Here is a 25,649-nt window from a genome sequence, read left to right as displayed (position 1 = left end):
AGTTGCTGGGGCAGAGATATTCACTCTCCGGCATGAAACATGATATGGCACATGGCACAGAGAGGAGAACAAGCTCGTTTACCCACGCAGTTTGCGAATCATAATTTGTGAGATAGTTGCCGTCTCCATAAATCATCTGCTTACGTCGTAATTAGTAGGCAGTAGCTTAATCAGATAACAGCTGATTACTTTAACACTAGTTGCAATGATTTTTTCTGCATTAACCTGTATAACTCAAACTTGAATCAAAGTATAAGTTTTTTTTTTTATTTTCTTGGCGTAACATTCCCTTTGTGACAAAGCCAGCTTATCAGCTTAGTGTTCTATGAGCACCTTCACAGTTATTAACTGACGGTTTCCTCTGTCTATGAAAATTTTACTTGTGCATATTGTGTGGTAAACACGAAGATACTCTATGCCCAAGGAAATTTCCTTTACGAAAAGTTCCTGGACCGACTGGAAATCGAACTCGTCACTCTCCGCACGACTTTGTTGAATACCCGTGCGCTTACCGCATTGGCTCGGCTCAATAATAACTTATTTTGATATACCTAGAGATCAAAAAGTATCATTACGGTAGCGGTGAAATACTGACATGACGATCAAAACGAGGTATTGGTTTGATAAAAGATCTGGAAATAGTAATTAAACGAAAAACGTCACCTTATCATATATTTTTATAATTTTTAATGTCTATTTAACAGTTGCTACTTAATTCAATACTTATCATATTGATCACCTTCAAGATCTTACCAAAAGTAACAAGTTATTTGTTTTACATTGATATATCAAATTTTACTATTATTCAGATGTTCCAGGGGCATTTTTAGATATTATTTCAAGTTCTTTTATCTTTCATATCAGTACTTCTGGGCGCTGCGGCGTTATAGTGCGCCATGCTCAAGAACGCCGCAGGTTATTGAATCGAAACAAAAAAAAAAACAAACTCAGCCTCCAAAACGCGGAACGTCTTTTTGTTATATATTTTTTTGTTTCGTAAAACTAGTGTCACTTCAGGGTTTTTTTTTCAAAATATTTATTATTTTTTATTATCTGTATTAACGAGATTTTTAGCCTTAGACTAGTTCATCTCGGGACCCACGCTTTACTTCCCTTCCGAAGGAAGAACTCACATTTTGCGAGTTTGTCGGGAGTGGGATTCGATCCCAGGTCCTCGGCGTGATAGTCAAGTGTTCTAACCATTACACCAGGTCCGCTCCCCTTCAAAATATTTCACAAGTTTTTAAAAGTTGTGTGGATTTTTGGTATCGTGGTCCGAATATTTCAAAATTTATCAAATTTCAGAAATTACGGTGGTTTGATTTTTTTTGTGGGGTTCTGAAATAGTTTATGGTTGTACCCGTAACAAATTCTTGTGCTTCTGCTTAGTTTACGATTTTAAGGAAAGTAACCGTAAGATAGTTGATCAGCGGGGTGAAGTTGATCACTATGGGATCCACGTCTTTCAACTGCTGAGGACGCTACAGTTCTGTTTTAATGGAAGAACTTTTGACGTAAATTAATTGTGTGAATATTTTGAAGGTTTTTTATGCCAATTGTACCAGATTTTACATAAAAATATCGACTGTTTTGAATGTGTATTAAAATTTGGCAAAAAGATTGACATTCAAAAAATCGCCTCCCATCAACGCCATGTGTATTAGATGATTCGCAAAACCCTTTTTTTAATTCACGTTAGGCTCATTCAATATAGCTTTGAGTTAAAATTTATGTTAATATATGGGAAATTGTGTATTTTCGGCAGTTTTGTTCTCTTCGTCATGGGGGAATTTTTGAATGTTACTCACTAAGATCAGCTCCCCAAGTAACACAACTTGTTATATAACAGTCAAAAATTCACTTTTAATGCTTATTGAGAAGTATTATTCTTGTTAAATTTACTTAAATTCGTGTACTTATATCATCAAAACAGCGCAAAAAATGGCGGCTTATAAAACATCTCACAAGTTGTATAATATGTATTCGAATACACTTATAGTACCAAAAATGACGTCCGCGGTATGTTCAAATATACGCTTGAGTAATTATTAGTTGTAATTCAGTCATTTGTTTGCAATTCAAACTTATAAAATACGATCATAATACAATCATATTAAGTAGTTGAAAATAGGCTGCATTCAAGTGATATAACACTTAGAGAATACACTTATATTTCATACCATATGGAGATGTTGAGACTAAGCTATTTCTGAGTTATATTACTTACGATCATAACTAATCAAGAAAAACATCAATGTTAAATGTAGAACATGTCAGAAAAATAAACATTTATGAATACATTTAATTTCTTCAATCTCAAAACAAATTCCAAGTGATGGATTCCTTGGCTTTTCATAACTATTCAGATAACAAATGCTGAAATGGGCATTACTCGATGGTAGTACAGATGTTTTTCATGCGATTCAAGATTTATCGTGGAATCATTGCTTTAAGTCACCCGTAAATTATGCGCCACTGAATTGAACTGAAAACATAGCATGTCCCAACAAAATAATACTGATTTTTTAATATAAATTGTAAATCCACACGCAGAAGCAATATGGCAGACTTTTCGAAAGACCTACAGTGCCGTTCAAAATGCTATAAACTATCATAATCACAATTTTGATTAAACTTTCAATCTGAATAACGATGATTATCACAGACAATATCTCTAATGAAATTCCATTATCAAAACTTTACATTAGAACTGATAATAAAAGTTTTTTCGCAAACAAAAGAAATAATAAGGCTAATTTTGTTTCACATTTTCGTTTCAATTAAGAACATGTTAACTTGTTTTTTACCGGTACTGTTGCTGAAAAATATATTAATTTCTATAAATTTTCATTATCATTGTTAAGTTGAAACAACGTTGAAATTGCGTTATGATGGCAATCCAATAATGAATTGTGGGGGCATGTGTCATTAACTTTTGTAATACGTCTTGATAGCGTTAATTTAACACGCGCATATCAAAATATTAATTTTGTTTTGAGGATGTCATTACAACATTGGAATAACCACATTACAACTTATTCTTTAGTGAGGTTAGAGCTTACAAGGGAAGGTTACGATGGTGTCCCCCGGGGATTTCAACCGGACTATTTTTGTTGCATTCTACTTGTGGAAATATGAATAAATCCAAAGCCTTTCGGGTGATGGGCCAGTGGTGTAGTCAGGAGGGGCCCTCAAAGGGGCAAATTATGCAAAATATAACATTATTGAAAATGCTCAAACGTCATCGAAAAGCAAATTTCAATATATTTTGAAGTAGAAACACACAGAATATGCATAAATACATGTTTTCGTAATAACAATAATTTACCATAGGCGTTGCAAGGGTGAGATGGGTGTTAAACAAAGTGATACATTTTTATTAAAATAACTTCAATTGGTTTTTACCCTGGCAACGCCTATGGTAAATTAAATTTGATACGAAATCATGTTTTCATGCATATTCTGTCTGTTTCTACTACAATACATTGTGAAAGTAGCATTTTGATGACGTTTGAGCATTTTCAATAATGTTATATTTTGCATAAATTGCCCCTTTGAGGGCCCCTCCTGACTACACCAATGGCCCTTCACCCGAAAGACTTTGGATTCATTTATATTTCCACAAGTAGAATGCAACAAAAATAGTCCGGTTGAAATCCCCGGGGGACACCATCGTAACCTTCCCTTGTTAACCAAATGTCAAAATATTATTGTCAATAAGCATCGTGATGTTTGATTTGTTTATGGTGATCACCCTCGTCAATTTTTGGTTTCCGCGAGCTTTCTTAGTATAATCGTGGACTATTAACCTGGTCAGCGTATAGGTCAACGCGTACAGAATATTTCGCGAGTGAGGAAATTCATTTCCAATCGGCCAATTGGCTGACAGCACGAGGATAATTGAAATGACGATTGAGTGCATCGGATCTCTGCGACAGAACCCCAGTACACTGCAAACCCGCTAGCGGATGATCCTGTACAACAATCGGCAACCTGCAGCTAGGTATTATCGGTGCTGATGTAATGCTAAGGAGAGAAAAAGAGCATTACCATCAGAGAATTACAGCCAAAAAATTCGTTGTAATGCGTAAAACTCTAGTTGACGCGGGTGGATCAGCGATTAGGTTCTACTGCCGTTCTGGCCTTGCAGTTGGAGCAGAGTGCAAAGTACACCTGAAGTTGTTCAAGTTAAATGTTTTTATCACGATTTGTTTGTGTTCTAGAAATGTTTTTTACAAGTAAAATCGCTTCATTTTATACATATTGAAGTCGATGAGGAAACAAATTGTATTTATGTTGTTTGTAATTCACAAACATATATGGAGCTTAATATTAACACAAGTTGTTTTCAATTACAGATATACGACATTTATAATACATCTTTTAATACGTTGATTTTAAAAGATGTTTTCTGTGTTACTTGGGTCGGTATTTTCCCCATCTTTTTACTGAGTTCTCAACAGCAGATTTAACTCGGTACGCTCGGTTATCTGTTTTGCCTAATAAAGTCTTGTACCACGGGTACAAGGTACGTACGGTATCTAACTCTGTACAAAAATTCAAATCAATCGGTTTGAAATTGACTTAGTTATAGCGGCAAGTGCCCAAAATAGGTACACCTGCCCAAATGGTACAATACCCTACTCTGTAAATAAGTTAACGAGTTCTGCAAATGAACTGTCAAAAATTACAGATGAACGGTAAACATCGTTACTGATGAACGGTAAATATTGATTACCGAGTGTACCGAGTTAACCCTTCAGCGCGCGCTGTTGTAAAAAGTACAACACTACCAAAAAACGTCGCTCTTGATATACAGCGCGAGCGCGGTGCAGTTTCGGTTGCTTGATGGCGCGCGTCCTGGAAGGTTAAATCTGCTGTTGAAAACTCAGGAAAACGATGAAAAAATACAGAACTCAGCGAAAATTTTACTGAGCTGGAAAATCAGAATCTTAGTTTGTAGGGTTGCAAATCACTTGGGCTGCGGCCGGTATTTTGGGCACTCTTCGCTACAACTCAGTCAATTCCAAACCAATCGACTTGAAATTTTGTACACGGCTAGATACTATAGGTATCTCATCGGGTTCCAAAAATTGTTTCAATTGGTTCAGAATTGGCTGAGTATAACTCAGCAGAAAAGTGCCCAAAATAGGACCGAGATGGTTCCACTTCCCTATTGAACTCAGAGTTGGCCGCAAATCTTTCCCAACCAAGCTGAATTACACTACCAAGTTTCAAGAAAATTGAGCGACAAAAACCCCTCATGACGAAAAGAACAAACCTACCGATAATACCTATCGTCACCCTATAAGTTTTATTTGAAAATAATTTATTTTTGCGAAAGGCAGATATTTTCAAGAAATTGCCTACCTTTTGGCGTTTAATGTGGGTAATTCTGTAGCTTTCCAAATTTTATTTTTTTTTAACATACAACATACACCAGTTGTAAGAATTTGAAGAACTCTCAGATTCAGCATCATGAACGCTGAAAAATGTTTACAAAGTATTATATTATTATTAGATATTATTAAGATTTGTTAAAAGAATTGTAATGAAATGACCAATCCTGCTTCAAAATATATTGGTACATTGTTTTCCAATAGCATGCGAAACACTCCTTACCAATAGCTTGTAATTCAAAAATTAATATTTCAAGGACCATTCCAGTTTCAAGTTCTTTCCAGAATAATTACCGTCAGTATTCCAACCGCCATGCTGGCTGAAACTTTTCGAAGCTCCACATTTTGATCGTAGAACAATACATCGATATGCAAATCTTCGGTTTCAAATTTTATTGTTTTAGATTTTTATTTATATTTTGATGACAATTGATGGAAAACTATGTAACCCTTCATCTCACAATGACCCGTTTCATGCATTCATTAATTTAATTCAACATCTTATTTATGTATTTAACATCAACATTTATGATAACACTGAATCAACAATTTGGCGCCACGCCTTTTTGTACCAACCGGATGGTTAACAAACACCAACTTAGTAGGGTTGTTGTCCGTCATTCTTGCAACATTCCGTATCCGTCCGTAGAGTGCAGCGAACTCGTGGTTCATCCTTCGCCGCCACACGTTTCTTGAACGCAGCCTAAAATCGTCATTAGAACGCGTCGCCCGAAAACTTCGAAACTACCCCGGCTAATCGCATAACACCTTCCAGGGCGATGTTGAATAGTAAGGACTGTTCAATTTATAAAACGGACAACTTTCTTGTGCGATATCTTTTTTATTTTTCAATAAAATCATTATCAGTTTTTTGCATAACTTTCTATAGCTATTCTCAAATGTAGGAAAAATATAACATTGAACAAAATGTTCTTTATTGTGTAACTGATGCGGTTTTCGTAAAACATCAATAAAACCCCATTTCTCAAAATCCGATATTACTTTCCACATACTTATCATGCACATTTTCATGAAGTTTTTAATGTATTGGAATCTTGTACTATCCAATTAAAGATAAAGCTCAATAGTTGGTCAGTAATAATGCACCAAGCAGTCTCCAGCTTGATATAGTGAGTTGCCTTGTTTTCATAGAAATTATTAAAAAGTGTTCATTTAAGTGCTATGTTTCAATAGCATCACGGATTCGGCTAAAAATTTGTCCAGGGTAGTAGAATATTGATCTCTGAATGATGCAGAAGAAAAAATTACTTTTAATTGCATTTTCCATCAAAAATTTAATCCATAAAGATAATCATATTAATAAATTTCATACTTTTTGCTCCATTAGTGCAGATTTTCGACTCTAGCGAATCTTGTTATTATTTATTTTCAACAAAGTTGATCCTATGTTATTGTACACCTTATTTAATAATAATCGGATGCAAAGTTTTTATTTCCAACATCATTGTTACGCAAAATTTGCATTAGGTTGCATTGTTATTTGGAAGAACCTTCAAAGAACGAAACGGTTTTGATTACTGTGTCTGTCATGGCGCACAGTAACCAAACCAGCAATGTTATTAAGAAGCAGTTTTCTGCATTTAAAACCTTATCATTCCCACTTTCGACTGGATGCATAAAAAAATTGATTATTTAATATTTTCATGCCCTTTTTGCTGTATAATTCAATTTTATTCAAAAAATCGAATCTCACTTGAGACTTCAATATCTCAACACCTAATTTCCCGATTGAGTTTAAATTTTGCCAGAATGTTTATTACTCATGCAGCTGCAGCATGGCACATACTTTTCTGGTATTAAAAACGATATACCATAAGTAAACAGTGATTTTATATATATTTTCAATTTTCAGCAATCGAAAAATTCACCTCATTTAACACCTGGCCGATTTTCTATGGAATAAAACTATTTTTATTCGATTCAAAAATGATTACTATAATGAAAGATGATGTACTGAACAACGAAACAAGGGGGGTTAAATTTGAACAAAGCGTCTTTTTTTTATAGCCTTGTAAAGTTGTCCGTTTTATAAATTGAACAGTCCTTAGGCATGAGAGTTCGTCACCTTGTCACAGTCCTTGGCGAAATTCGAATGAACTGTATAGTTCACCTGAAACTCTAACGAAATTTTGCACACCATCCATCGTTGCTCTTTATTCAGTCTAGTCAGCTTCCCAGGGAAGCCGTTTTCGTCTATGATTTTCCATAGCTCTGTGCGGTCGATACTGTCGAATGCCGCTTTGTAGTCGATGAACAGGTGATGCGTTGGGACCTGGTTTTTACGGCATTTCTGGAGGATTTGCCATACGGAGAAGATCTGGTCCATTGTCGACCAGCTGTCGATGAAACCGGCTCGATAACTTCCCACGAACTCATTCGTTTAAGGTGACAAGCCATGTGACAAGCGACGGAAGATGATCTGGAATAGCACTTTGTAGGCATCATTCAAAATAGTGATCGCTTTGAACTTCTCACATTCCAAATGGTCGCCTTTCTTGTGAATGGGGCAGATTACCCCTTCCTTCCACTCCTCCGGTAGCTGTTCGATAGTCAGCTGTTTAGATCCTGGCTATCAGCCGGTGCAGATAGGCGGCCAACTTTTCTGGGCCCATCTTGATGAGTTCAGCTGCGATACCATCCTTATCAGCTGCTTTGTTGGTTTTGAGCTGGTGAATGGCATCCTTAACTTCCCTCAGCGTGGGAGTTGGTTCATTTCCGTCCTCCGCTGCACTAGCGTCGGCGTTTCCTCCGTTGCCGTGGGCTCCCGTGCCTACGTTCTCCACGCCGTTCAGGTGCTGATCGAAGTGCTGCTTCCACCTTCCGATCACCTCACGTCCGTCCGTCAAGAGGCCTTCGTCTTTATCCCTACATATTTCGGCTAGCGGCACGAAGCCGTTGCGGGATTCGTTGAGCTTCTGATAGAACTTCCGTGTTTCTTGGGAACTACACAGCAGTTCAATTTCTTCACACTCCGCTTCTTCCAGGCGGCGCTTTTTCTCCCGAAAGAGGCGGGTCTGTTGTTTCCGCTTCTGTTTGTAACGTTCCACGTTCTGTCGAGTCCCTTACTGCAGCATTACCGCCCGTTCTTCTCCTCCAAAACCGTTCTGCACTCTTCGTCGAACCATTCGTTCCGTCGATTCCGTTCCACGTACCCGATGGTGCTCTCGGCTGCGTCGTTGATGGCTGCTTTCACTGTACTCCACCAGTCCTCTAGAGGGGCCTCATCGAGCTCGCCCTCGTCTGGCAACGCGGCTTCGAGGTTCTGCACGTATGCTGAGGTGACATCCGGATGTTTTAGTCGCTCTGGGTTGTACCGTAGCGGTATCGTACATTGTTGGAGACGGAGAGTTTTGGACGCAATTTGACCATCAGTAGGCAGTGGTCGGAGTCGATGTTGGCGCCACGATCAAGGAATTGGCATCCCTATCCCTCCAATGCAATGTTTTCGTAGACAGCATAACAGCGGCTCAAGCGTAGGGCTCAAGCTGACAACCTATCTTTCAACACAGCAGCATAATTTTAATGCGGGGTAAGAAAACAAGAAGACCATAACAGTCCCCTGGCCACGATAGGTCCTTACGTCGATAATGTCGAAGAAGCCCTCCGTCAAACAGAACGTGGTCGATTTGCGATTCCGTCTGCTGTGGTGATCTCCTGGGCTGTGTTGGAAAAAGGTGCTACGTATGGCCATATTTTTGCAAGTGGCGAAATCAATGAGTCGTAGGCCGTTTTCGTTGGTCTGCTGGTGGGCGCTGAACTTAGCAATCGTCGGTCTGAATTCCTCCTGGCCTACCTGAGCGTTCAGTTTTCGTTACGATGATCTTGACGTCGTGGCTAGGGCAGCGATCGTACTCACGTAGCTTTGCAACTCGCTACATAAATATCTATTCAAAGTCCGAAAATAGTCGAAAATAGGCTGAAATTTTGAACAGTTACTCCTTTTTGGGTGCCAATAAAAATATGGGGGTGGCCTTGAGAATCAGGGAACATTTTTGAAAATGTGGACAGGCCTAGGGACAGGCCTACTGCACATTCTTTAGTCGATCGGTCACCAACCGATCAGGTACCTCTGCATATCACCCATCACGGTGAGAGCTGTTCTCAGCTCGCGTGTGTTGCCGCAGCTCTGGTAGATGGTATGATTATCTCTAAAAGTTCGTAACATGGATCCTGTCCAACACACCTCCCGCAGCGCTTCGATGCTGAACCAGCAGTCCTTTAGTAGATCGGCGAGTATGCGGGTGGTCCCAATGAAGTTGATAGATCGGCAGTACCACGTACCGAGTTTCCAATCGCAAGTCATTTTTGTTCGCTGGGGTCGTTGCCGTTGGTCTCGGTTCATATTATTCTGTTGCTGATTTTCCGTTACAATGTTTTTTTTACGGCTGGCTCGTAGGGCCTGACACCTATCCCCAACTTTCCGGAGCACCATAGTGCACTCGGACGTTGATCAGCCGCCTCTAACATGGGGATCAGACGCTGTTGTGAGCCGCTCCTCCTGGAAAACAGACGCTCAGGTTTGTAGAAGCAGCGTCATGGTCACTTGAGTACTTATTGAAAATAGAGGTAATAAACTATAGAGGGAGAATGTCGCTGGCGTCGCCGCTGAAACATCTCTTGCTGGCGAAGATAGGTAGGTATATAAGTGCCAAAGCGAAAAAGTATGCAGTTTGACAGATAGATACCCGGGATGTTTTCGAACGAGAACAAAGGGAACAGCAGCGACATTCGTCCTCTATAGTTTATTAACTCTATTTTATTGAATTACTGAAGAATAAAAACGGTTATTGGTTTGATTGAGAACATCAGAAATAATATCAAAATCTAGTAGGGACAAGTGTTCAATAATAACTCGTTAAAATATTACAAGATCAAAACAATATCAGACAAAATGTGCCGTCATTTTTCCTTGAAAACAAAAAAAAAAATCTCCCAATAGTCAACATTGAACCCTTGACCTGAAAATCCACAGAAACCGATGTTTATCATTCAACTGCATTCAAGCTCACTGTTATTAAATTAGGGGGAAAAAGAGCATAAGGATCTTCGTTTCCATAGTTTCCATTTCCTTGAGAAGAACTAAACTTGTTCTTTCATAGAAATTTCCAGATATTTCGACAAGAACAAAAACTGCAATCATATAATTTTGTGTGTGATATAATTTTGAGTTATTAGTGCGATATTCGATAAATCTTTGAATAACACATCAATTTCACATAGAGATATGACATTAACAATTGTTTTATTTGAGATCTGATTTAAATATTCTCGTCTACCCGGGTTGCAGCTTAAGGTGAAACAACAGATAATACAAATATGGCTTACACAATGGCCGATTTGAACCTTCTACTAACTAATCTTAATAATTCGTAAGCAAATTGGCCTGTTCTGAAAACCCTGTTTCTTTTATTTTGCGATTGAGAAATGCCAGGGTAAACACTTACAACTTTGTTCGATATATCATTCGTCTGATTTGTGCCTCTAAAGCTTATATGCAAAATTGAAACGGGATTTATTGATAATTCACCTTAAACAATGGTTTTCGTGTAGAAGTAGTTTTGAAAAAAGAAAAAAAAAATGCTAGAAGTAAACTGTTTTCGTTTCCGAGAAAACACTGGGAGAACAAGTCTCACCAGTCTCCAGGGATCAAGTATCCTCAGTCTCCCCTACATATACCGTCTTTTTTGAAACACAATTCATTATCAGTTACAACGTCATGCTCACCAAACCTGTGATAAGCACTTTTTACTAAATTTGCATTTCAATTGTATGTTGCACTCTTTGTAGCGCTATCAGTAAAGCGAAATCAAGCAGCCTCCATTGTTATAAACCCTGATAGCGTCTTCTTCCAACAACACGTCGGGAATTTCTTTCAACAAACAACTCATCTTGCCTTTTCTCTCAGTATAGATTTATAACCTTTTCACTAGTATATTTACAAAATTTAAGTAATCTCATTTTGCGTTGCACTTCACTCACGCCGTCTTCGTTGACTCGGTACTGCAAACAATCTCCTCTCGACAGTGTTTCAGTTCACGTTCGTTCAGTGACTCCCCATTAGTAGCTCTCCGCTTGAGATATCATTGCACACTCACTCCTCCGACTATACGATTACTCAGAGCTGTAGCTCTTCGTAGTTCACAATTCAATCTCAATCATTTCGTCATGGGGAGCGGCAGGAGGTCCTCCGTTGGACGTAAGGCGGGCTACTTCGGGGGTCGGAGCAGCTGGTGGTGTTATCTGTGTTGCGAAAAATACGGAAGAGTGTTTTGCAAAGATTAGTCTCTCTCTCGGTTGGTCGGTACCCTGATGGGAGAAAATGGACATTATTGTATACAACACTCACATGCGGTTTTATTTAGATGTTTCGGTTGCGGTTATCGTGGTAGTATAGTAGTCGTTGGATGGGGTAATAGACCTTTCCCGCGGGAAAAAGAATGTATATCGTGGTTATTTCATGATGATATTGTACAGATTTTATTTTTGATTATTTAAGATTTATACATTTTGGATTCTGTTTAACCTAGTTCTTGTTTATTTTGTTAAATGATAAATATATTCAAATATAAAGTTATGGGAATTTTTTTTTATAAATTTCCCTAACAACGTTTCTAAGATTTCAGCAAAAAAAAAATTGTCATATATTTTAGATGTTCTGGTGGCTTTCTCACTCTTTAAGTAGAAAACGATTTTTTTCTACTCTTCCGACGTTTCGGCCGAAGGGTTTTGGCCTTTCTCAAGGGTCGTAGAAACCCTTCACCAAAACAAATGTTCTCGGCATAAAGACCGAGAAACCCATCCGAAACATCAATCAAACATCCAGTCGTAACCCTTATACAACGTAATATAGTTTTTTTTATGTATATCTAGACGACTTTCTATTCATGAAGTTTAAAAATTATGCCCCAGTGAAATTTTTCGAAGGATATTCAGTAGATCGGTATTCTTATAGATATTTGGAGGAATTTATGGAATGTTTTTTAGCAGATCATCTCGCATAAATTCTTGGAATCGGACTGGAGAAATCCGACAGGAGTTTCTGCAAAAAATATGAACCGTTATGTGTCCGACAAATTTTTTGCTTTTTTCTACACCGTGCTTTTCAAATGGGCGCTGGGTACCCGGGTACCCTGTCGGCCACATAAGGGTTAAAATGATTGTAAAAGAGTTTTTAGAGCACTACCTAAAGGACCTGCACGAATGAACTTCATTTGTTTAAAATGACCTTTATAAAAGGGGTTCTAAACAGTGCAATGCTTCAAGAGCTAACTGTCTATCTCAGTTTGGAGAACTTCAATACTACTGGAGAGTTTTTACAGCCAGTGCTACTAAGTATAATTCTTAATTATAGTGTTTACACAGACAAACAGACGTAACACTATTCGATTCAAAACGTAACATTATTGGACTCAAAACGTAATCACGGAAACATATTCGCCCAATGCTTAGAAGTCTGAGTTTGGCCAACTATGAACTAGATAGCGGTAGAGAGCAAACGTCAAACTCAAACAAAACCGATGCGAGCGCCACGGGTAAGCAGTTGGCCAACTATCAAATTTTTAAATTGGTCGTTAAATCGGTGTATGATGAGAATGGTAAAAGTGTTACGTCTGTTTGTCTGTGGTTTTTCGCTGATATTGATCGGTCGGTTTCAGTTGCACGGTATGAGAACTAACAGAATCCGAGAGCTTCATTCGTGTTTGACCCGCTAATAAGTGGTATTCAAAATCATCCCCACACTGCCTGTGCTGCCAGGTCTTTCATCTCAAACGGTGGCTTGTGAGAGTGGCCACCTCACGCGCAATCATGAGTGTCAATGGTGGAAACAATCACCTTAAGAAAATTGAATGAAAATTAGAATTTTATTTTGCTTATCTTTCTCAATAAATAAGTCGGAATATCAGTCAGTATATAAACTATAGACTGTTTCAGAAATTATAAATACACTTTGTTTATTAAATTAAATGAACTGTTCTAATGATTTTTACCAACTTCTTTCAGAGTATAGCATATTGTACTCCATATTTTTGTATTTCCTTTCAATTGTCTTGATATTTTAAAGAACAGTCGAGTTCTCTAACAAATAACTTAATTTTTCAAATTTGCATTTGCACAAAGGTGTTTTTTCATGATTTCAACATTATTAATCACTAAATACCAAAAATTATCTTAATTTTTATCACATTCGCTTTGTTAACAAGTTGTCTAAGGAATGCCTTGATTAAAATTTGGGAAAAATCTATAAAGGCATTTCCACAACATTTTTTCGGAGATCAAGTTTCTCATTTTTTAAGGTTTTCTACGGAACATAAGAACTACCACACAGTTTCTTAGCTTTCCTGAACACATTTATTCTAAACAAACTTATTTTTTCAGCTCATTCGATCCTTCTGATGGCAAAGCTTGTCATACCATAAGGGCCTGTCCATAAACTACGTAGACTCTTAGGGGGGGGACGGGGGGGTCTGGCCAAAGTCTACGCTCCATACAAATTTCGAAAATTTTGTATGAACAAAAGTCTACGAGGGGGGAGGGGGGGGGGGGGTCTGAGATAGCCGAAAAAAGTCTACGTAGTTTATGGACAGCGCCTAAAAACGAATGCAGTAAGCAGTAATTAAGACATTACTGACATTCATTTGCTTAACGTTTGTTGCTACTGGTGTTGTTGAGAAATTTGGAACAAAAATTTTTGTTTTGAGAAGACCCGTAATGGTGGTTCTTGATCAAATATTCCAGTAAAAACTACTCTTACCAATAGGCTAATCCAAATGATCCCCAATTTTTATTTATTTGTCGTCAATCAATACGTAGACCAAATTTTACAGTAAAATTTATAATAAATAACGTCTGTAACAATGAAATTCTTAATTTCTATTTTCACCTGTCTTATTGCCTTGTGTATCTTGAAAAGAAAACATGTTTAAGTTTCGATCTATTCATTGTTATATCAATTGCTTCACAATAACTATTATAGCACGACATCATTCTATTAATAGGCCCATTAATGCCATAATCAGTTCTTTGGTATTTAATATAAAATAGATTCCTATTTCTTAGTTGACGAGTGGGAGCGTAAAAATTTAGATTTTCTGGCATAACTGCGCTGTCGACTTTCTGTGATATAACATCGTTGATGAAGGCTATCATGGCAAATTCTCTTCTTTTTTTGAGACCAATCAAATTTATTAGCAAACATCGCGATTCATAAGAGGGCAAAGGTAGTGTCGTCCAGCCAAGCTTACGAAGCGCAAAAAGCAAAAACTGTTTTTGAACAGACTCTATACGATTTATATGCGTTTCATGATATGGAGCCCAAACAATACTACAATATTCAAGAAGTGGTCTAACATATGTAACATACAATGCCTTGATTGTGTAAGGGTCATTGAAATGGTAACTGAATCTCTTTATGAATCCTAGCTTGTTACTTGCTTTGTATATGATGTTGTTGTAGTGATCATTAAAACACAATTTAGAGTCAAGAATTATACCTAAATCTCTAACCTGCTTACATCGTTCAACCGGTATTTTATTAAGGTAAATAGCTGTTGGCTCAACCGTATATTTTCTTGTAAATGAAATAGAAACGCATTTTTCAACATTGATTTCAAGCAAGTTTTTCTGACACCAGTTATGGAAAACATCTATATCATTTTGAAATACATCAAGATCTGCTGAATTACATATCTCAAGAAACAGTTTCATATCATCAGCATATATTAGAACATTGAAGCGATTCAAGACACGTTCTACATCATTGACAAATAAAATGAACAATAGAGGACCAAGATGAGATCCTTGTGGTACCCCGGATGTAACCTCAATTATTTTTGTGGATATACTATGTTCAAATCTCACTCTTTGGGTTCTATCGGATAGGTACGATTGTATCCACTTTAACAATCCAGGATTAAAACCAATCCTACCTAATTTAAATAGTAATAAAGCAATATCAACTCTATCGAATGCCTTACTGAAATCAGTGTACAGTGTTTCAACATAATGCTCTCTATCCATGGCGTCAATTGAAAATGTTACAAATTGCAATAGATTAGTGGTCGTTGATCGTCCTTTGAAAAAACTATGTTGATTACAAGTTATTAGACATTTGACTTGAGAGAATATTATGTTTCCAGTTCAAAACCGAATTAGCGACATTTTTTCTTTGACTTCCGCTGCTTTTGCCTTGCGTTAAACACAATGTCGGAAGTGGGGCGCTGTATTGTAAACCTGATGCTCTATACAGCGCCCCACTTCCGACATTGTGTTTAACGCAAGGCAAAAGCAGCGGAAGTCAAAGAAAAAATGTCGGGACCACCACCTTTGCACGGAAAAACACCTATTGACAGCAGCTTTCATCTTATAGCAGCTTCAATGCTGTGAAATAGATTTATTTATTCAATAGTTATAACCTAATTACAATATTTTCGAACTTACATTTAAGTGTATACATCCGCACTTCACAAAGGTATTCTACTTCCAGTTTAGCGAACAAACTACTGACCTATCGGCTCTTCGTATTTGACCAGTGTTGCCAGTTTCACTAAAATACCGCTCCAACATTCTCCCCCCTGTGAAATTGGCTACCTGCCAAATCTCAGAGCTATTTTTGCAATTTCCAAATCTTTTTATTCCTATCCTGAATTGACTTGGCAGAGGTACACAAATTTGCAATTGATAATACTTGAACGAATTATTCACATTTTTTCCTCCAGGGTCATAAATAACAAATCCTGTCGTTGTCGGCATCATCATCGAGCTACGCACTTCACACCGATTCAAACCGTTACATTGGTTACATATGTTATCAATATTGTTGCATCCAAGATTGCATGCAATTTCTTTAATGCGATTTGTTTTGCACTCAATCAATATTGCACTGAAATGGCGCAACAATCCGGCACACATTATTTCTCCCCTACTGCCTGCACCTCTCGCGGTTCCACATAAAACGTTACCAGCATCCAACCATTGTCTAGAAAGGGAATTCTTCCGTGGCTGTCTCGGTAGTTGTTGATTGATAGCCTTGATAGGGGATGTAGTACAAACGGATGGTGATATGTCAGCATCAATGACCGGCTGCAATTCTGGTTTTGATCCTATTCTGACTTTGTAATCACCGAATTGTTTTCTCATCCCATTCCTTTTCACAGCAAACTCCAGCTCTATTTCCTTTGTAGCCTTATCGAACTCTTCTCCAATTTTTATCAGCTCTAGCTGATACTCCTCTTGAATTCGACGTTCTTCTTCTTCGTAATACTTCCGCCGCAGCTCTCTCTGCTCTTGCAGCAATTGGATTCTACGTCTTGTATCCTCCATCTCGTACTATCCGTAGGCGCTTTAAATCATTGAAGATTGTTGGGAGCACCACCTTTGCACGGAAAAACACCTATTGACAGCAGCTTTCATCTTATAGCAGCTTCAATGCTGTGAAATAGATTTATTTATTCAATAGTTATAACCTAATTACAATATTTTCGAACTTACATTTAAGTGTATACATCCGCACTTCACAAAGGTATTCTACTTCCAGTTTAGCGAACAAACTACTGACCTATCGGCTCTTCGTATTTGACCAGTGTTGCCAGTTTCACTAAAATACCGCTCCAACATTCGGTTTTGAACTGGAAACATAATATCTTGTCATTGATTATTGATTCAAATAATTTAGGGATACAGGATAAAATGGCTATTCCGCGATAGTTTTTTAATATCAGATTTTTTACCTGATTTAAAAAATGGTACTAAAAAAGATTCTTTCCAAATATGCGGAAGATAGTTGGACTTAAGAGATGAGTTAAATAGCCAGAAAAGTGGTTTAACTAGCTCTTTCGAAAGTGACTTCAGAAGGACTGGTGGTAGACCATCTGGTCCAGCACTCTTAGAGGGATCTAAGGTTTCAAGGCGCTGTAAAATCTCAATAGGAGATATATTATCTACTGCAATGTCTTTGGTCGGTTCTGGAAGGAAAGAGAAATAATCGTAATCTCTTATATTATTTTCATGAGTTGTATAAATGTTCTGGAAGAAATCGGCGAACAAATAACTTATATCATCTGAATTATTTCCTACCTTTTCATTTAATTGCATATTTGATGGAAAGTTGCTGGATTTTTGTTTGTCTTTTACGTATTCATAAAACGATTTAGGGTCTGACTTGATATTGCTTTCAATTTTGTTGATATGGCTTTCATGTGCTCTTTTAATCTCTAAGTTTAACTGATCGCATATAGACAAGTAGAACGCAAGGTTTGAATCGTTCCTATTGCGTTTGTAGGCTTTATGAGCCTTTTGTTTTCTATTCTTAAGATTTACTATGTCATGATTGTACCATACAGGTACTCTATGTATGTTCACTTTCTTCCGCTTTTTAGGAACAGTCTGTTCAATTATATCGAAGATAGTACGATAGAATATATCGACACCCTGATCAATGTTTGAGTCACGAATAAGAGTCTGCCAATCTATACAGTTCAGTTTTCTTTTAATGAGTTCAAAGTTAGCATTTTTGTAATCGAAGCTTGGTTCGAAAAAAATGTCATCAGGCCTCACCGAGGTACTATGTACGAAAATGGAAAATTCAATTGCGGTATGAAATTTTTCATTTTTCCATAACGGGCTTAATGATTCTGTCACACAAAAATCATCAGTCATATTAGTAAAAAGTAAATCTAAATAGGAATTATTCTCATTTCTAGTATGATTGACTTGATTGAGACCAATTTCAGAAGTGTTTTTGAAAAGGCATTGGAGTGTTTCATTGTCTCCCACAATTGGTATCAATAGAGAGTCATTTTCGTCATCAATAACAAAATTTACAGAGCGTTGATTGAAATCGCCATATACGTGAATATTTGTCTCTGGACTGAACTTTGAAATAATTTTGCTCAGCAATAGTGAAAAATTTTAAGTATGACTCTTTTTCAGCATTTTCAGGTGGAAAATATACCGTTGCAAATATATGAACCTGATTCCCTATTGATGATTTGACCCAAACATGATCAAATTCTTTACACTTGCTGGTTGAAATTTGCTCCGACTCGTAATTGGCACTAATTGCGATTAATACTCCTCCGCCAGATTTCTTATTAGCTACTGCTTTGTCACGATCATCTCTAAAAACGTTAAATCGACTTCCAAAAACTTCCTCGCTACTTATGCTTTCGTCCCAGCTCGTTTCTGTACCTAATATGACAGAGAAATTACTAGCGGCAACCTGCCTATATATTTCATTAACTTTTTTGGCGCCTTTCATTCGGTTAAAATTTTGGCAATATACGATAACCTCTTTACTAGAAAAACATATTTCTGACTTACTATTATCCTCTTGCGAGTATTGCGTCCTTAGTATAGAAAAATCGGGTCCCTCTGTGATGTCCTGGATGATAACGGTTGCATCATGCTCCAAGACTCATCTGCTGTATGTCGGGAGGCGCTTGGTGAGATAAGGAGAAAATCGTTTGTTTACATAAAAAAGTCAATTTTTTGTCGTCCAATTTTACTCATTTTATGCTCTAGAAGTTGCTATTTTCCATTTGCAATAGCTTCCATGATCATTATTCTTGATGCCCACGCCGACAGACATCGGATTGGTCACCTAACAAAAAATCCGGAAGATCGCCCGCCGGAGGCATAGTAAGAGCTCCTCAAATTTATCACATAAATTGTTCGAAAGTACCTACCGCATCTAAGCGCATCTGAAAGAGAATCAAATTTTCTTTCCGAAAAGTGCTCGTTTGTTTCTCTACGATGCGGAATTCGATACCTACGAAAAAGTGAAAAAAGTGCACTTTTCCTATGCTGCGCCATGGAAAATTTTAGCGGAGCCACGTTTTTCATAGGGTTCTCATTCACGCCACCAGATGCGGAAGGATCGTTAGCTTCCGTTGGATTTACCTATCGAGAAATATCTTTTCTAATCGATACAGTAATTTTTATTGTGTTTGGAAATTAAATATTTTATTTGTGAGATTTTTTCCTTTTGTATTATGCTACATGTTTTGACCACTTTGTGCAAGTTCATATTTAAATCATCTAGTTTACAGAACCCTTATTTTCAACTTTTACAAGAAACATCAACAAAGTTGGTACCTATTATTTGTTTCGTTAGCATATCTACTATAAGAGCTAGAAGAATTTTTTTTGATATTGTGCTCAAACTGAAATGGCAGTCAATTGTTAGTGTATTTATAATTTCTGAAACAGTCTAAAGCCTGTATCCGTAATAATCGGGACACAAAAGTACGGCCGTAACTCTGTAATGAATCGGTCAAAATGTCAAAATGCCAAAAAATTGACTGAGAACTCTTTGGTGTATGTTTATTATTTGTGCCAAATTTCATACAAATCGATGCATAACTTTTAACTGTGAATGTTAAACAAACAGACGTGGTTTAAAGCATTTTGTACAATAATAACCAATTTTCATTCGCATTATAGATGGTTCTTTTCCGCTACAGTTCTAAGTTCTGTGAGGATAATTATGAAATTTCGTAAGCAGTTATGATACTTATAGAGACACTTTCTTGCAAAATTTCATCAACTTTGGTCAATTGGCCTGATAAAAAACCTATAACGAAGAGAACGAACCTGCCAGTAATATCATTGGTCACTCTGTATACAAGCTGATCACACAAAATTCCTTACGAACTTCTAGAAATATTGTTTGAATTAAAAAAAATCGTTAGAATATCAAAATATTTTTTTCCTGGAATACTAATTCAAATTCTACAGAAGTGTTCATTATAGTTTCGTTGTAATTTTTGTAAGAATTTTCTCGCAATGAAGCCATCAAAAGCGCTTAGAATTTTACTGAGAAATTTTCGAGCACATTCAACTAAACTTTTTATGAGATCATTGATTCCAAATGGCTTCATTTGAAAATTCTTCGAAGATTTATGCCACACACGGAGAAAAATATATAGTTATATCAATCATATTGCGGTCGCGAACAAGCATATTTGTGCACTGACTTTTATATAAGCCCTTTTTGAGATTGTATTACGCATAATATCATAGGACGAAGCATAACAGAAGCTTGAAATGATTAAAATTGATGAATTGATTAGAGCAAGAAATATGGTTGACTCAATCATATTATGCATACATCAACAATATATATTATTGATGGTTTGACAGCTCATTTATTCTCATGGTAGATTCAAGCATGTTTATATTTAAGTCAACCCCTCTTAACCCTAGACTTGAGACTTAAACTAACTGTATCGGATAATTGTTTCAAGCATACACAAAAATTCGTTCAAATGAGGTTATGTTGCATTTTTAGAATATTTTTTTTTAAATTTGGGATGAACATTTCTATAATGGTCGTATTTTAGTGCAATATGTTCTAATTATAACATATTGCACTAAATACAACCATTACAGGAATGTTTAATTAGCAAAAAAAAAAAATCTTTATTTCTTTAATAATTTGTTCAACTAATTTGTTATCCAAATAATTTGCATAGATGTGCATTTTACGATTCATATGAATCGGCATCGACCCGGAAGTGCAGTCAACGTGAAGGCGTAGTGTAGGCTTTCCGGCGTTTCACCAGCGCTGAGGCATTCTCACATCGGCTCATCAAGGGTTCTGAGGTCACGTCGTGCGTCATTGGGAGGTTCGTGGAGTAAACTCTTCATGATATGATGGCATCTAGTCCGGTCTTGCGCATCTCCAGCAGGTAATCTAGTTTGGCTTGTACAACGGAACCGTCCAGGAGGAATCATTTTTTGCCCACCGGTTTGTCCAGATTGGAATTGGTCAGTCTCCTGTAGTAGTGGATGCTGGGTTCCCTTGTACGAACCGGGGGGTCCCACCAGAGTTGCTTTGGTTCCGGTGGTTGGTTCTTGCTCCTGTTTTGGTGCTGCGGCAGCCGCATTTCGGGCAATCTTTTAATCGGTGCGGTGGTGCTGCACCTGGAAAACATTGAAAACACCATACACATCATGAGTTTTCGAATTCTCGCTCCTTATTACCGGCGGCAAACTTACCTGAAGCTGAAGAAGCAAAGTCCATGAAGATTGATTAGAGCACACTTTTCATTCTCCAGGAAAAAAGTATTCACGTAATAACAATTACCCAACAATTTTCTATATGAAATCGAGCCACGACGACAATAACGTTGTCGTCAGTTTGGACTGCCGCCGCCGCCGCCATGACGAATAATGACGGGGTAGACAGCAGCCAGGAGTCTCGGTCAGCAAGAGGTTAAAATAATGACAAATATGCTTGGTTTAAGCATTAGATGGTTGATGTTCAATGATGTTGATTCTAACGAAATATATGCTTGATGCAGACATGAAATCATTATGAATCAATCTTTTGAAGCAATTATGTCAAGAATATCTCCGAAGCTTGAACGAACTATGAAAAAGGTTATATGAATCAGGAAACATTTCTGTCCGTGCATTTGAAGTTCCTTATTTTAAGTAGTGTTGTGCATATGTGGATGTTTTTTACTTATTCGTTTATTTGGAAGGCTCGAACCACTTATACGTTTTTGTTTTTACATCGTTTACATGAAATTTTATGTGGATGTTCACCTGAAATATTTTTCAGAGGAAAGGTCTATTACACGATTCAGTTGCTAGTCTCCCAAATGAGGCACATCTCGTTCGCGGATTGGTGTTAGCTGAGAGCGAAGCTCTCACGTTTCGCATGCACTTTATACCTAATACATACAGTTACCTTAATTCTGCACCGATGCGATGATGCGGGAGGTGGTGATGGCTTATCAGCTATGGACCTGTGGTGGTTGTTGGTGTAGTACTATGCTCCCCCGACAAGTCGTGATGGTACGTGGTACGAACAACGCGCTAATGTGCGAGATTTGAGATTCGCGAGTTTGGGTTTTAGTAGCCTAGTAATGCTGATGATTTACCGTATGCTGGTATCTGTGGTGGTAGTTGCGTGGTATGTAGTGGTGGTGGTTGTTGGAAGATGAATGCATTCGAATGCACATGGTTGAAAATATACAAAACAAAGTGTGTTAATTCGGCTGTCGATAGTCGCGATCCAGTACGCAAATCGCCTTTAGCTAGGCAAACACACTACACGGAACAACTAGCGGCGGGGACGCATGCAGACATAGTGGATATATTTAGTTAGTACCTAGTATCATCAATGAAGGATTCTCATTTATCTACGGGAAAATATGAAGCTCTATTAACTTTGAGCATAATGGATGCCCTCAAATGAGTACATAAGACATCTAAAAGTAAACCGATATTTTCACTACATAACTTTTTACACTACATTTTCATTTAATTGCGGCGCCTCAAGTTTCTTTATTTTAACCTTCCTTATGCATTCCGTTGGCAACAGATCACTGACTTAGTGCACAGCGTGGGTCAAAAATGACCCTAATGCATATGGAGGGATAGGGAAATGATGTGTTTTTTATTCGCCGAAATGACTACACGGTGCTCCTCAGACCGTTATTATAAAATAAAAATCTCCATCCAATCGGTGCCCACCATTCGTTTTCTATGGCTATCCTGCATGTCTGGACAAAATTTGAAAAAAATCGTACGGCCCATTTTTGAGTTACGCCCTTTTAAAGAGCGTAAAGCCCAATATTCAAAGAAAAAATCGAAATATTTAAACATTTTTTAACGATTTTGATGAAATATTTTTTTGAAGAATTGTATTGCATTGAGTGTTAGATTTGTTTAGCATAGTTTTTTGTTGCAATAATTGAAGTAAATATGACGTTTTTGTGAGTTGACATAAATAAAAGTGTATTTATATGAAAATATTTCAATAATATTTGTAACTTCTCAGGTTCAAAAAAGATAAGAAAACGTGAATGTATATAAACAAAAAAATAAAGTAAATGAAAGGAAAGCTCTTAAAAAGAAAAAAAATAGCATAACATGTGAAAAGGGCCTAAGTGCTTTTTGTAAACAAACACGTTTCGATCGCTGTAGGGCCCAACTGTACTCACGAATATCTGCACCCTTTACCGATAGCCCGAAGATTGCACTTTCTGAAACATGTTTGTTTACAAAAAGCACTAAGGCCCTTTTCACATGTTATGCTAGAAACTATATTATGTATGTTTGAATAAATGGAAGAAGAGCTGTTGTTTTAAGCCCATACTAGTTTTATTCGCACAAGACAAAAAAAAACTAATCAATTCTGTATGAAATCATGAACACCAATATGTGATGATTTATAAATTTTTAATGATAATTACTTCTAATCAGATATGTATTTATTGTATTTGAAAACGTTATATTTTGAATAAGAATGTAGTGTATTACAAAAAATAATACCTACACTGAATGCCGCTTTACGGTGATAAAGACCACAAAAATGTGCTTAAATTTACTATCGGTGCCGAACCCAATCGCGCGCTATTCGTACGGGCGGTTGCACAGGTGCTGCGGTGGAAAGAGACTTTCGCTCACTGTTGAAAACAACTCAAGGCTACTCGACTATGTTTTAACAAAATAGGAAGGTTGGTTTTAAGTACTATGATACCTTACGTAGATTATGGACAACGCCTAAGTTGAAATGAGCCGCGCAAATATAAAGATATTACTTTAAAAAAAAAATGAGATATAAACAGATTTGCTTCGGCATTATCGTTTTTCTAAGTCTCTTCAATTGCATCTCATGTCCACATAGGTTTTAAAAAATAAGACAACACGCTGCCAGGAAGCGTTTGTGGTGTGATAATCATGTTTTCCAACAGTAAATTTACACACATTTTTGTAGTCTTTATCACCGTAAAGCGGCATTCAGTGTAGGTATTATTATTTATAATACACTACATTCTTATACAAAATATAAGGTTTTCAAATACAATACATATCTGATCAGATGTAATTATTTTAAAAAATTTATAAATGTTCATGATTTCATACAGAATTGATTCGTTTTTTTGTCATGTGCGATAAAAACTAGTATGTAAAGGGCTTAAAACAACAGCTCTTCTTCCATTTATTCAAACACACATTATATCGTTTCTAGCATAACATGTGAAAAGGGCCTAAGTGCTTTTTGTAAACATGTTTCACATTGGCATAGCTAGCTTTTTCTTTTCTCTCACTCACTCTCCTAAACAACCTCGCGAAAGAGAAGGATGAAAGAGGGAGCACAGGCTCCCTCTTGCATCCCGCTCTTTCTCATGTTTATTTAGGAGAGTGAGTAAGAAAAAAGAAAAAGCTAGCTACGCCAATGATATTTCCGAAAGTGCAATCTTCGGGCTATCGGTAAAGGGTGCAGATATTCGTGGATACAGTTGGGCCCTACAGCGATCGAAACGTGTTTGTTTACAAAAAGCACTTAGGCCCTTTTCACATGTTATGCTAAATTTCTCTTTTTAAGAGCTTTCCTTTCATTTACTTAATTTTTTTGTTTATATACATTCATGTTTTCTTACCGTATTTGAACCTAAGAAGTTACACATATTATTGAAATATTTTCATATAAATACACTTTTATTTATGTCAACTCACAAAAACGTCATATTTACTTCAATTATTTCAACAAAAAACTATGCTAAACAAATCTAACACTCAATGCAATACAATTCTTCAAGAAAATATTTCATCAAAATCGTTAAAAAATGGTTAAGTACTAAATATTTCGATTTTTTCTTTGAATATTGGGCTTTACGCCCTTTAAAAGGGCGTAACTCAAAAATGGGCCCTATATTTTTTTTTTAAATTTTGTTCAGACATGCAGGATAGCCATAGAAAACGAATGGTGGGCACCGATTGGATGGAGATTTTTATTTTATAATAACGGTCTGGGGAGCACCGTGGACTAATGTATCAAAACTGATATTTAGTAAGTTCTGATCATCATTAAAATATTCACAACTTGTTGCATATTTTGAAGTCAAATTCCTCCAACAAAATAACTTTACAATGATCTTCTCCTGGAACTGCTTCAAGAAAAGCTGATAAAATTTATACGAAAATTCCCTTGAAAATTTTCCAAGGAATGCATGAGTTTTTCCACATAGATTTTGTTAATTTTTTCTCCCCGAAATTCATCCTGACATCTTCTCTGAATTCCCCATAAAATGTTTCGGAGTTCTTGGTGGTATTCTTAAAAAAAGCTAGAAAAAAAATTCATTGTGAAAATCCCAGAGGAATTGATATTTTTGAAGGACAAATTTTATGAAAAAATTGCTAACGAAACATTTTAGTTTTTTTTTATACAGAGTTTCAGGAGAAATTTTATATGAAGTTATTTGTGGAGAAATATCC

The 25,649-nt window shown here is 36.9% G+C and overlaps 1 protein-coding gene across 4 annotated transcripts in view; it reads right to left on the bottom strand.

Annotated features, from left to right (window-relative positions):
* Positions 1-11,309: 11,309 nt before the first annotated feature.
* LOC115258575 (ethanolaminephosphotransferase 1) overlaps positions 11,310-25,649 on the bottom strand; it is a 57,455-nt gene continuing 43,115 nt past the window's right edge. The window contains exons 7-9 of one of the 4 annotated variants that reach the window (XR_009997532.1): positions 22,114-22,319; positions 11,767-11,838; positions 11,595-11,660 (exon numbers count right to left, since the gene is read on the bottom strand). Coding sequence is in view for 2 of the 4 variants with exons in the window: in XM_029858787.2 (XP_029714647.1) it covers positions 11,559-11,660 (102 nt within the window). In the remaining 2 variants the exon portion in view is untranslated. Of the gene's footprint in view, positions 11,661-11,766; positions 11,839-22,113; positions 22,320-25,649 lie in introns of all 4 variants that reach the window. The other 3 variants (XR_003893694.2, XM_029858788.2, XM_029858787.2) reach the window with 3 other exon arrangements.

This window comes from Aedes albopictus, chromosome 2, assembly GCF_035046485.1.
Source record: "Aedes albopictus strain Foshan chromosome 2, AalbF5, whole genome shotgun sequence".
NCBI classification, from domain to species: domain Eukaryota; kingdom Metazoa; phylum Arthropoda; class Insecta; order Diptera; family Culicidae; genus Aedes; species Aedes albopictus.
The sequence above is the reverse complement of the archived record's forward strand: the minus strand, read 5'-3'. Positions and strand labels throughout refer to the sequence as shown.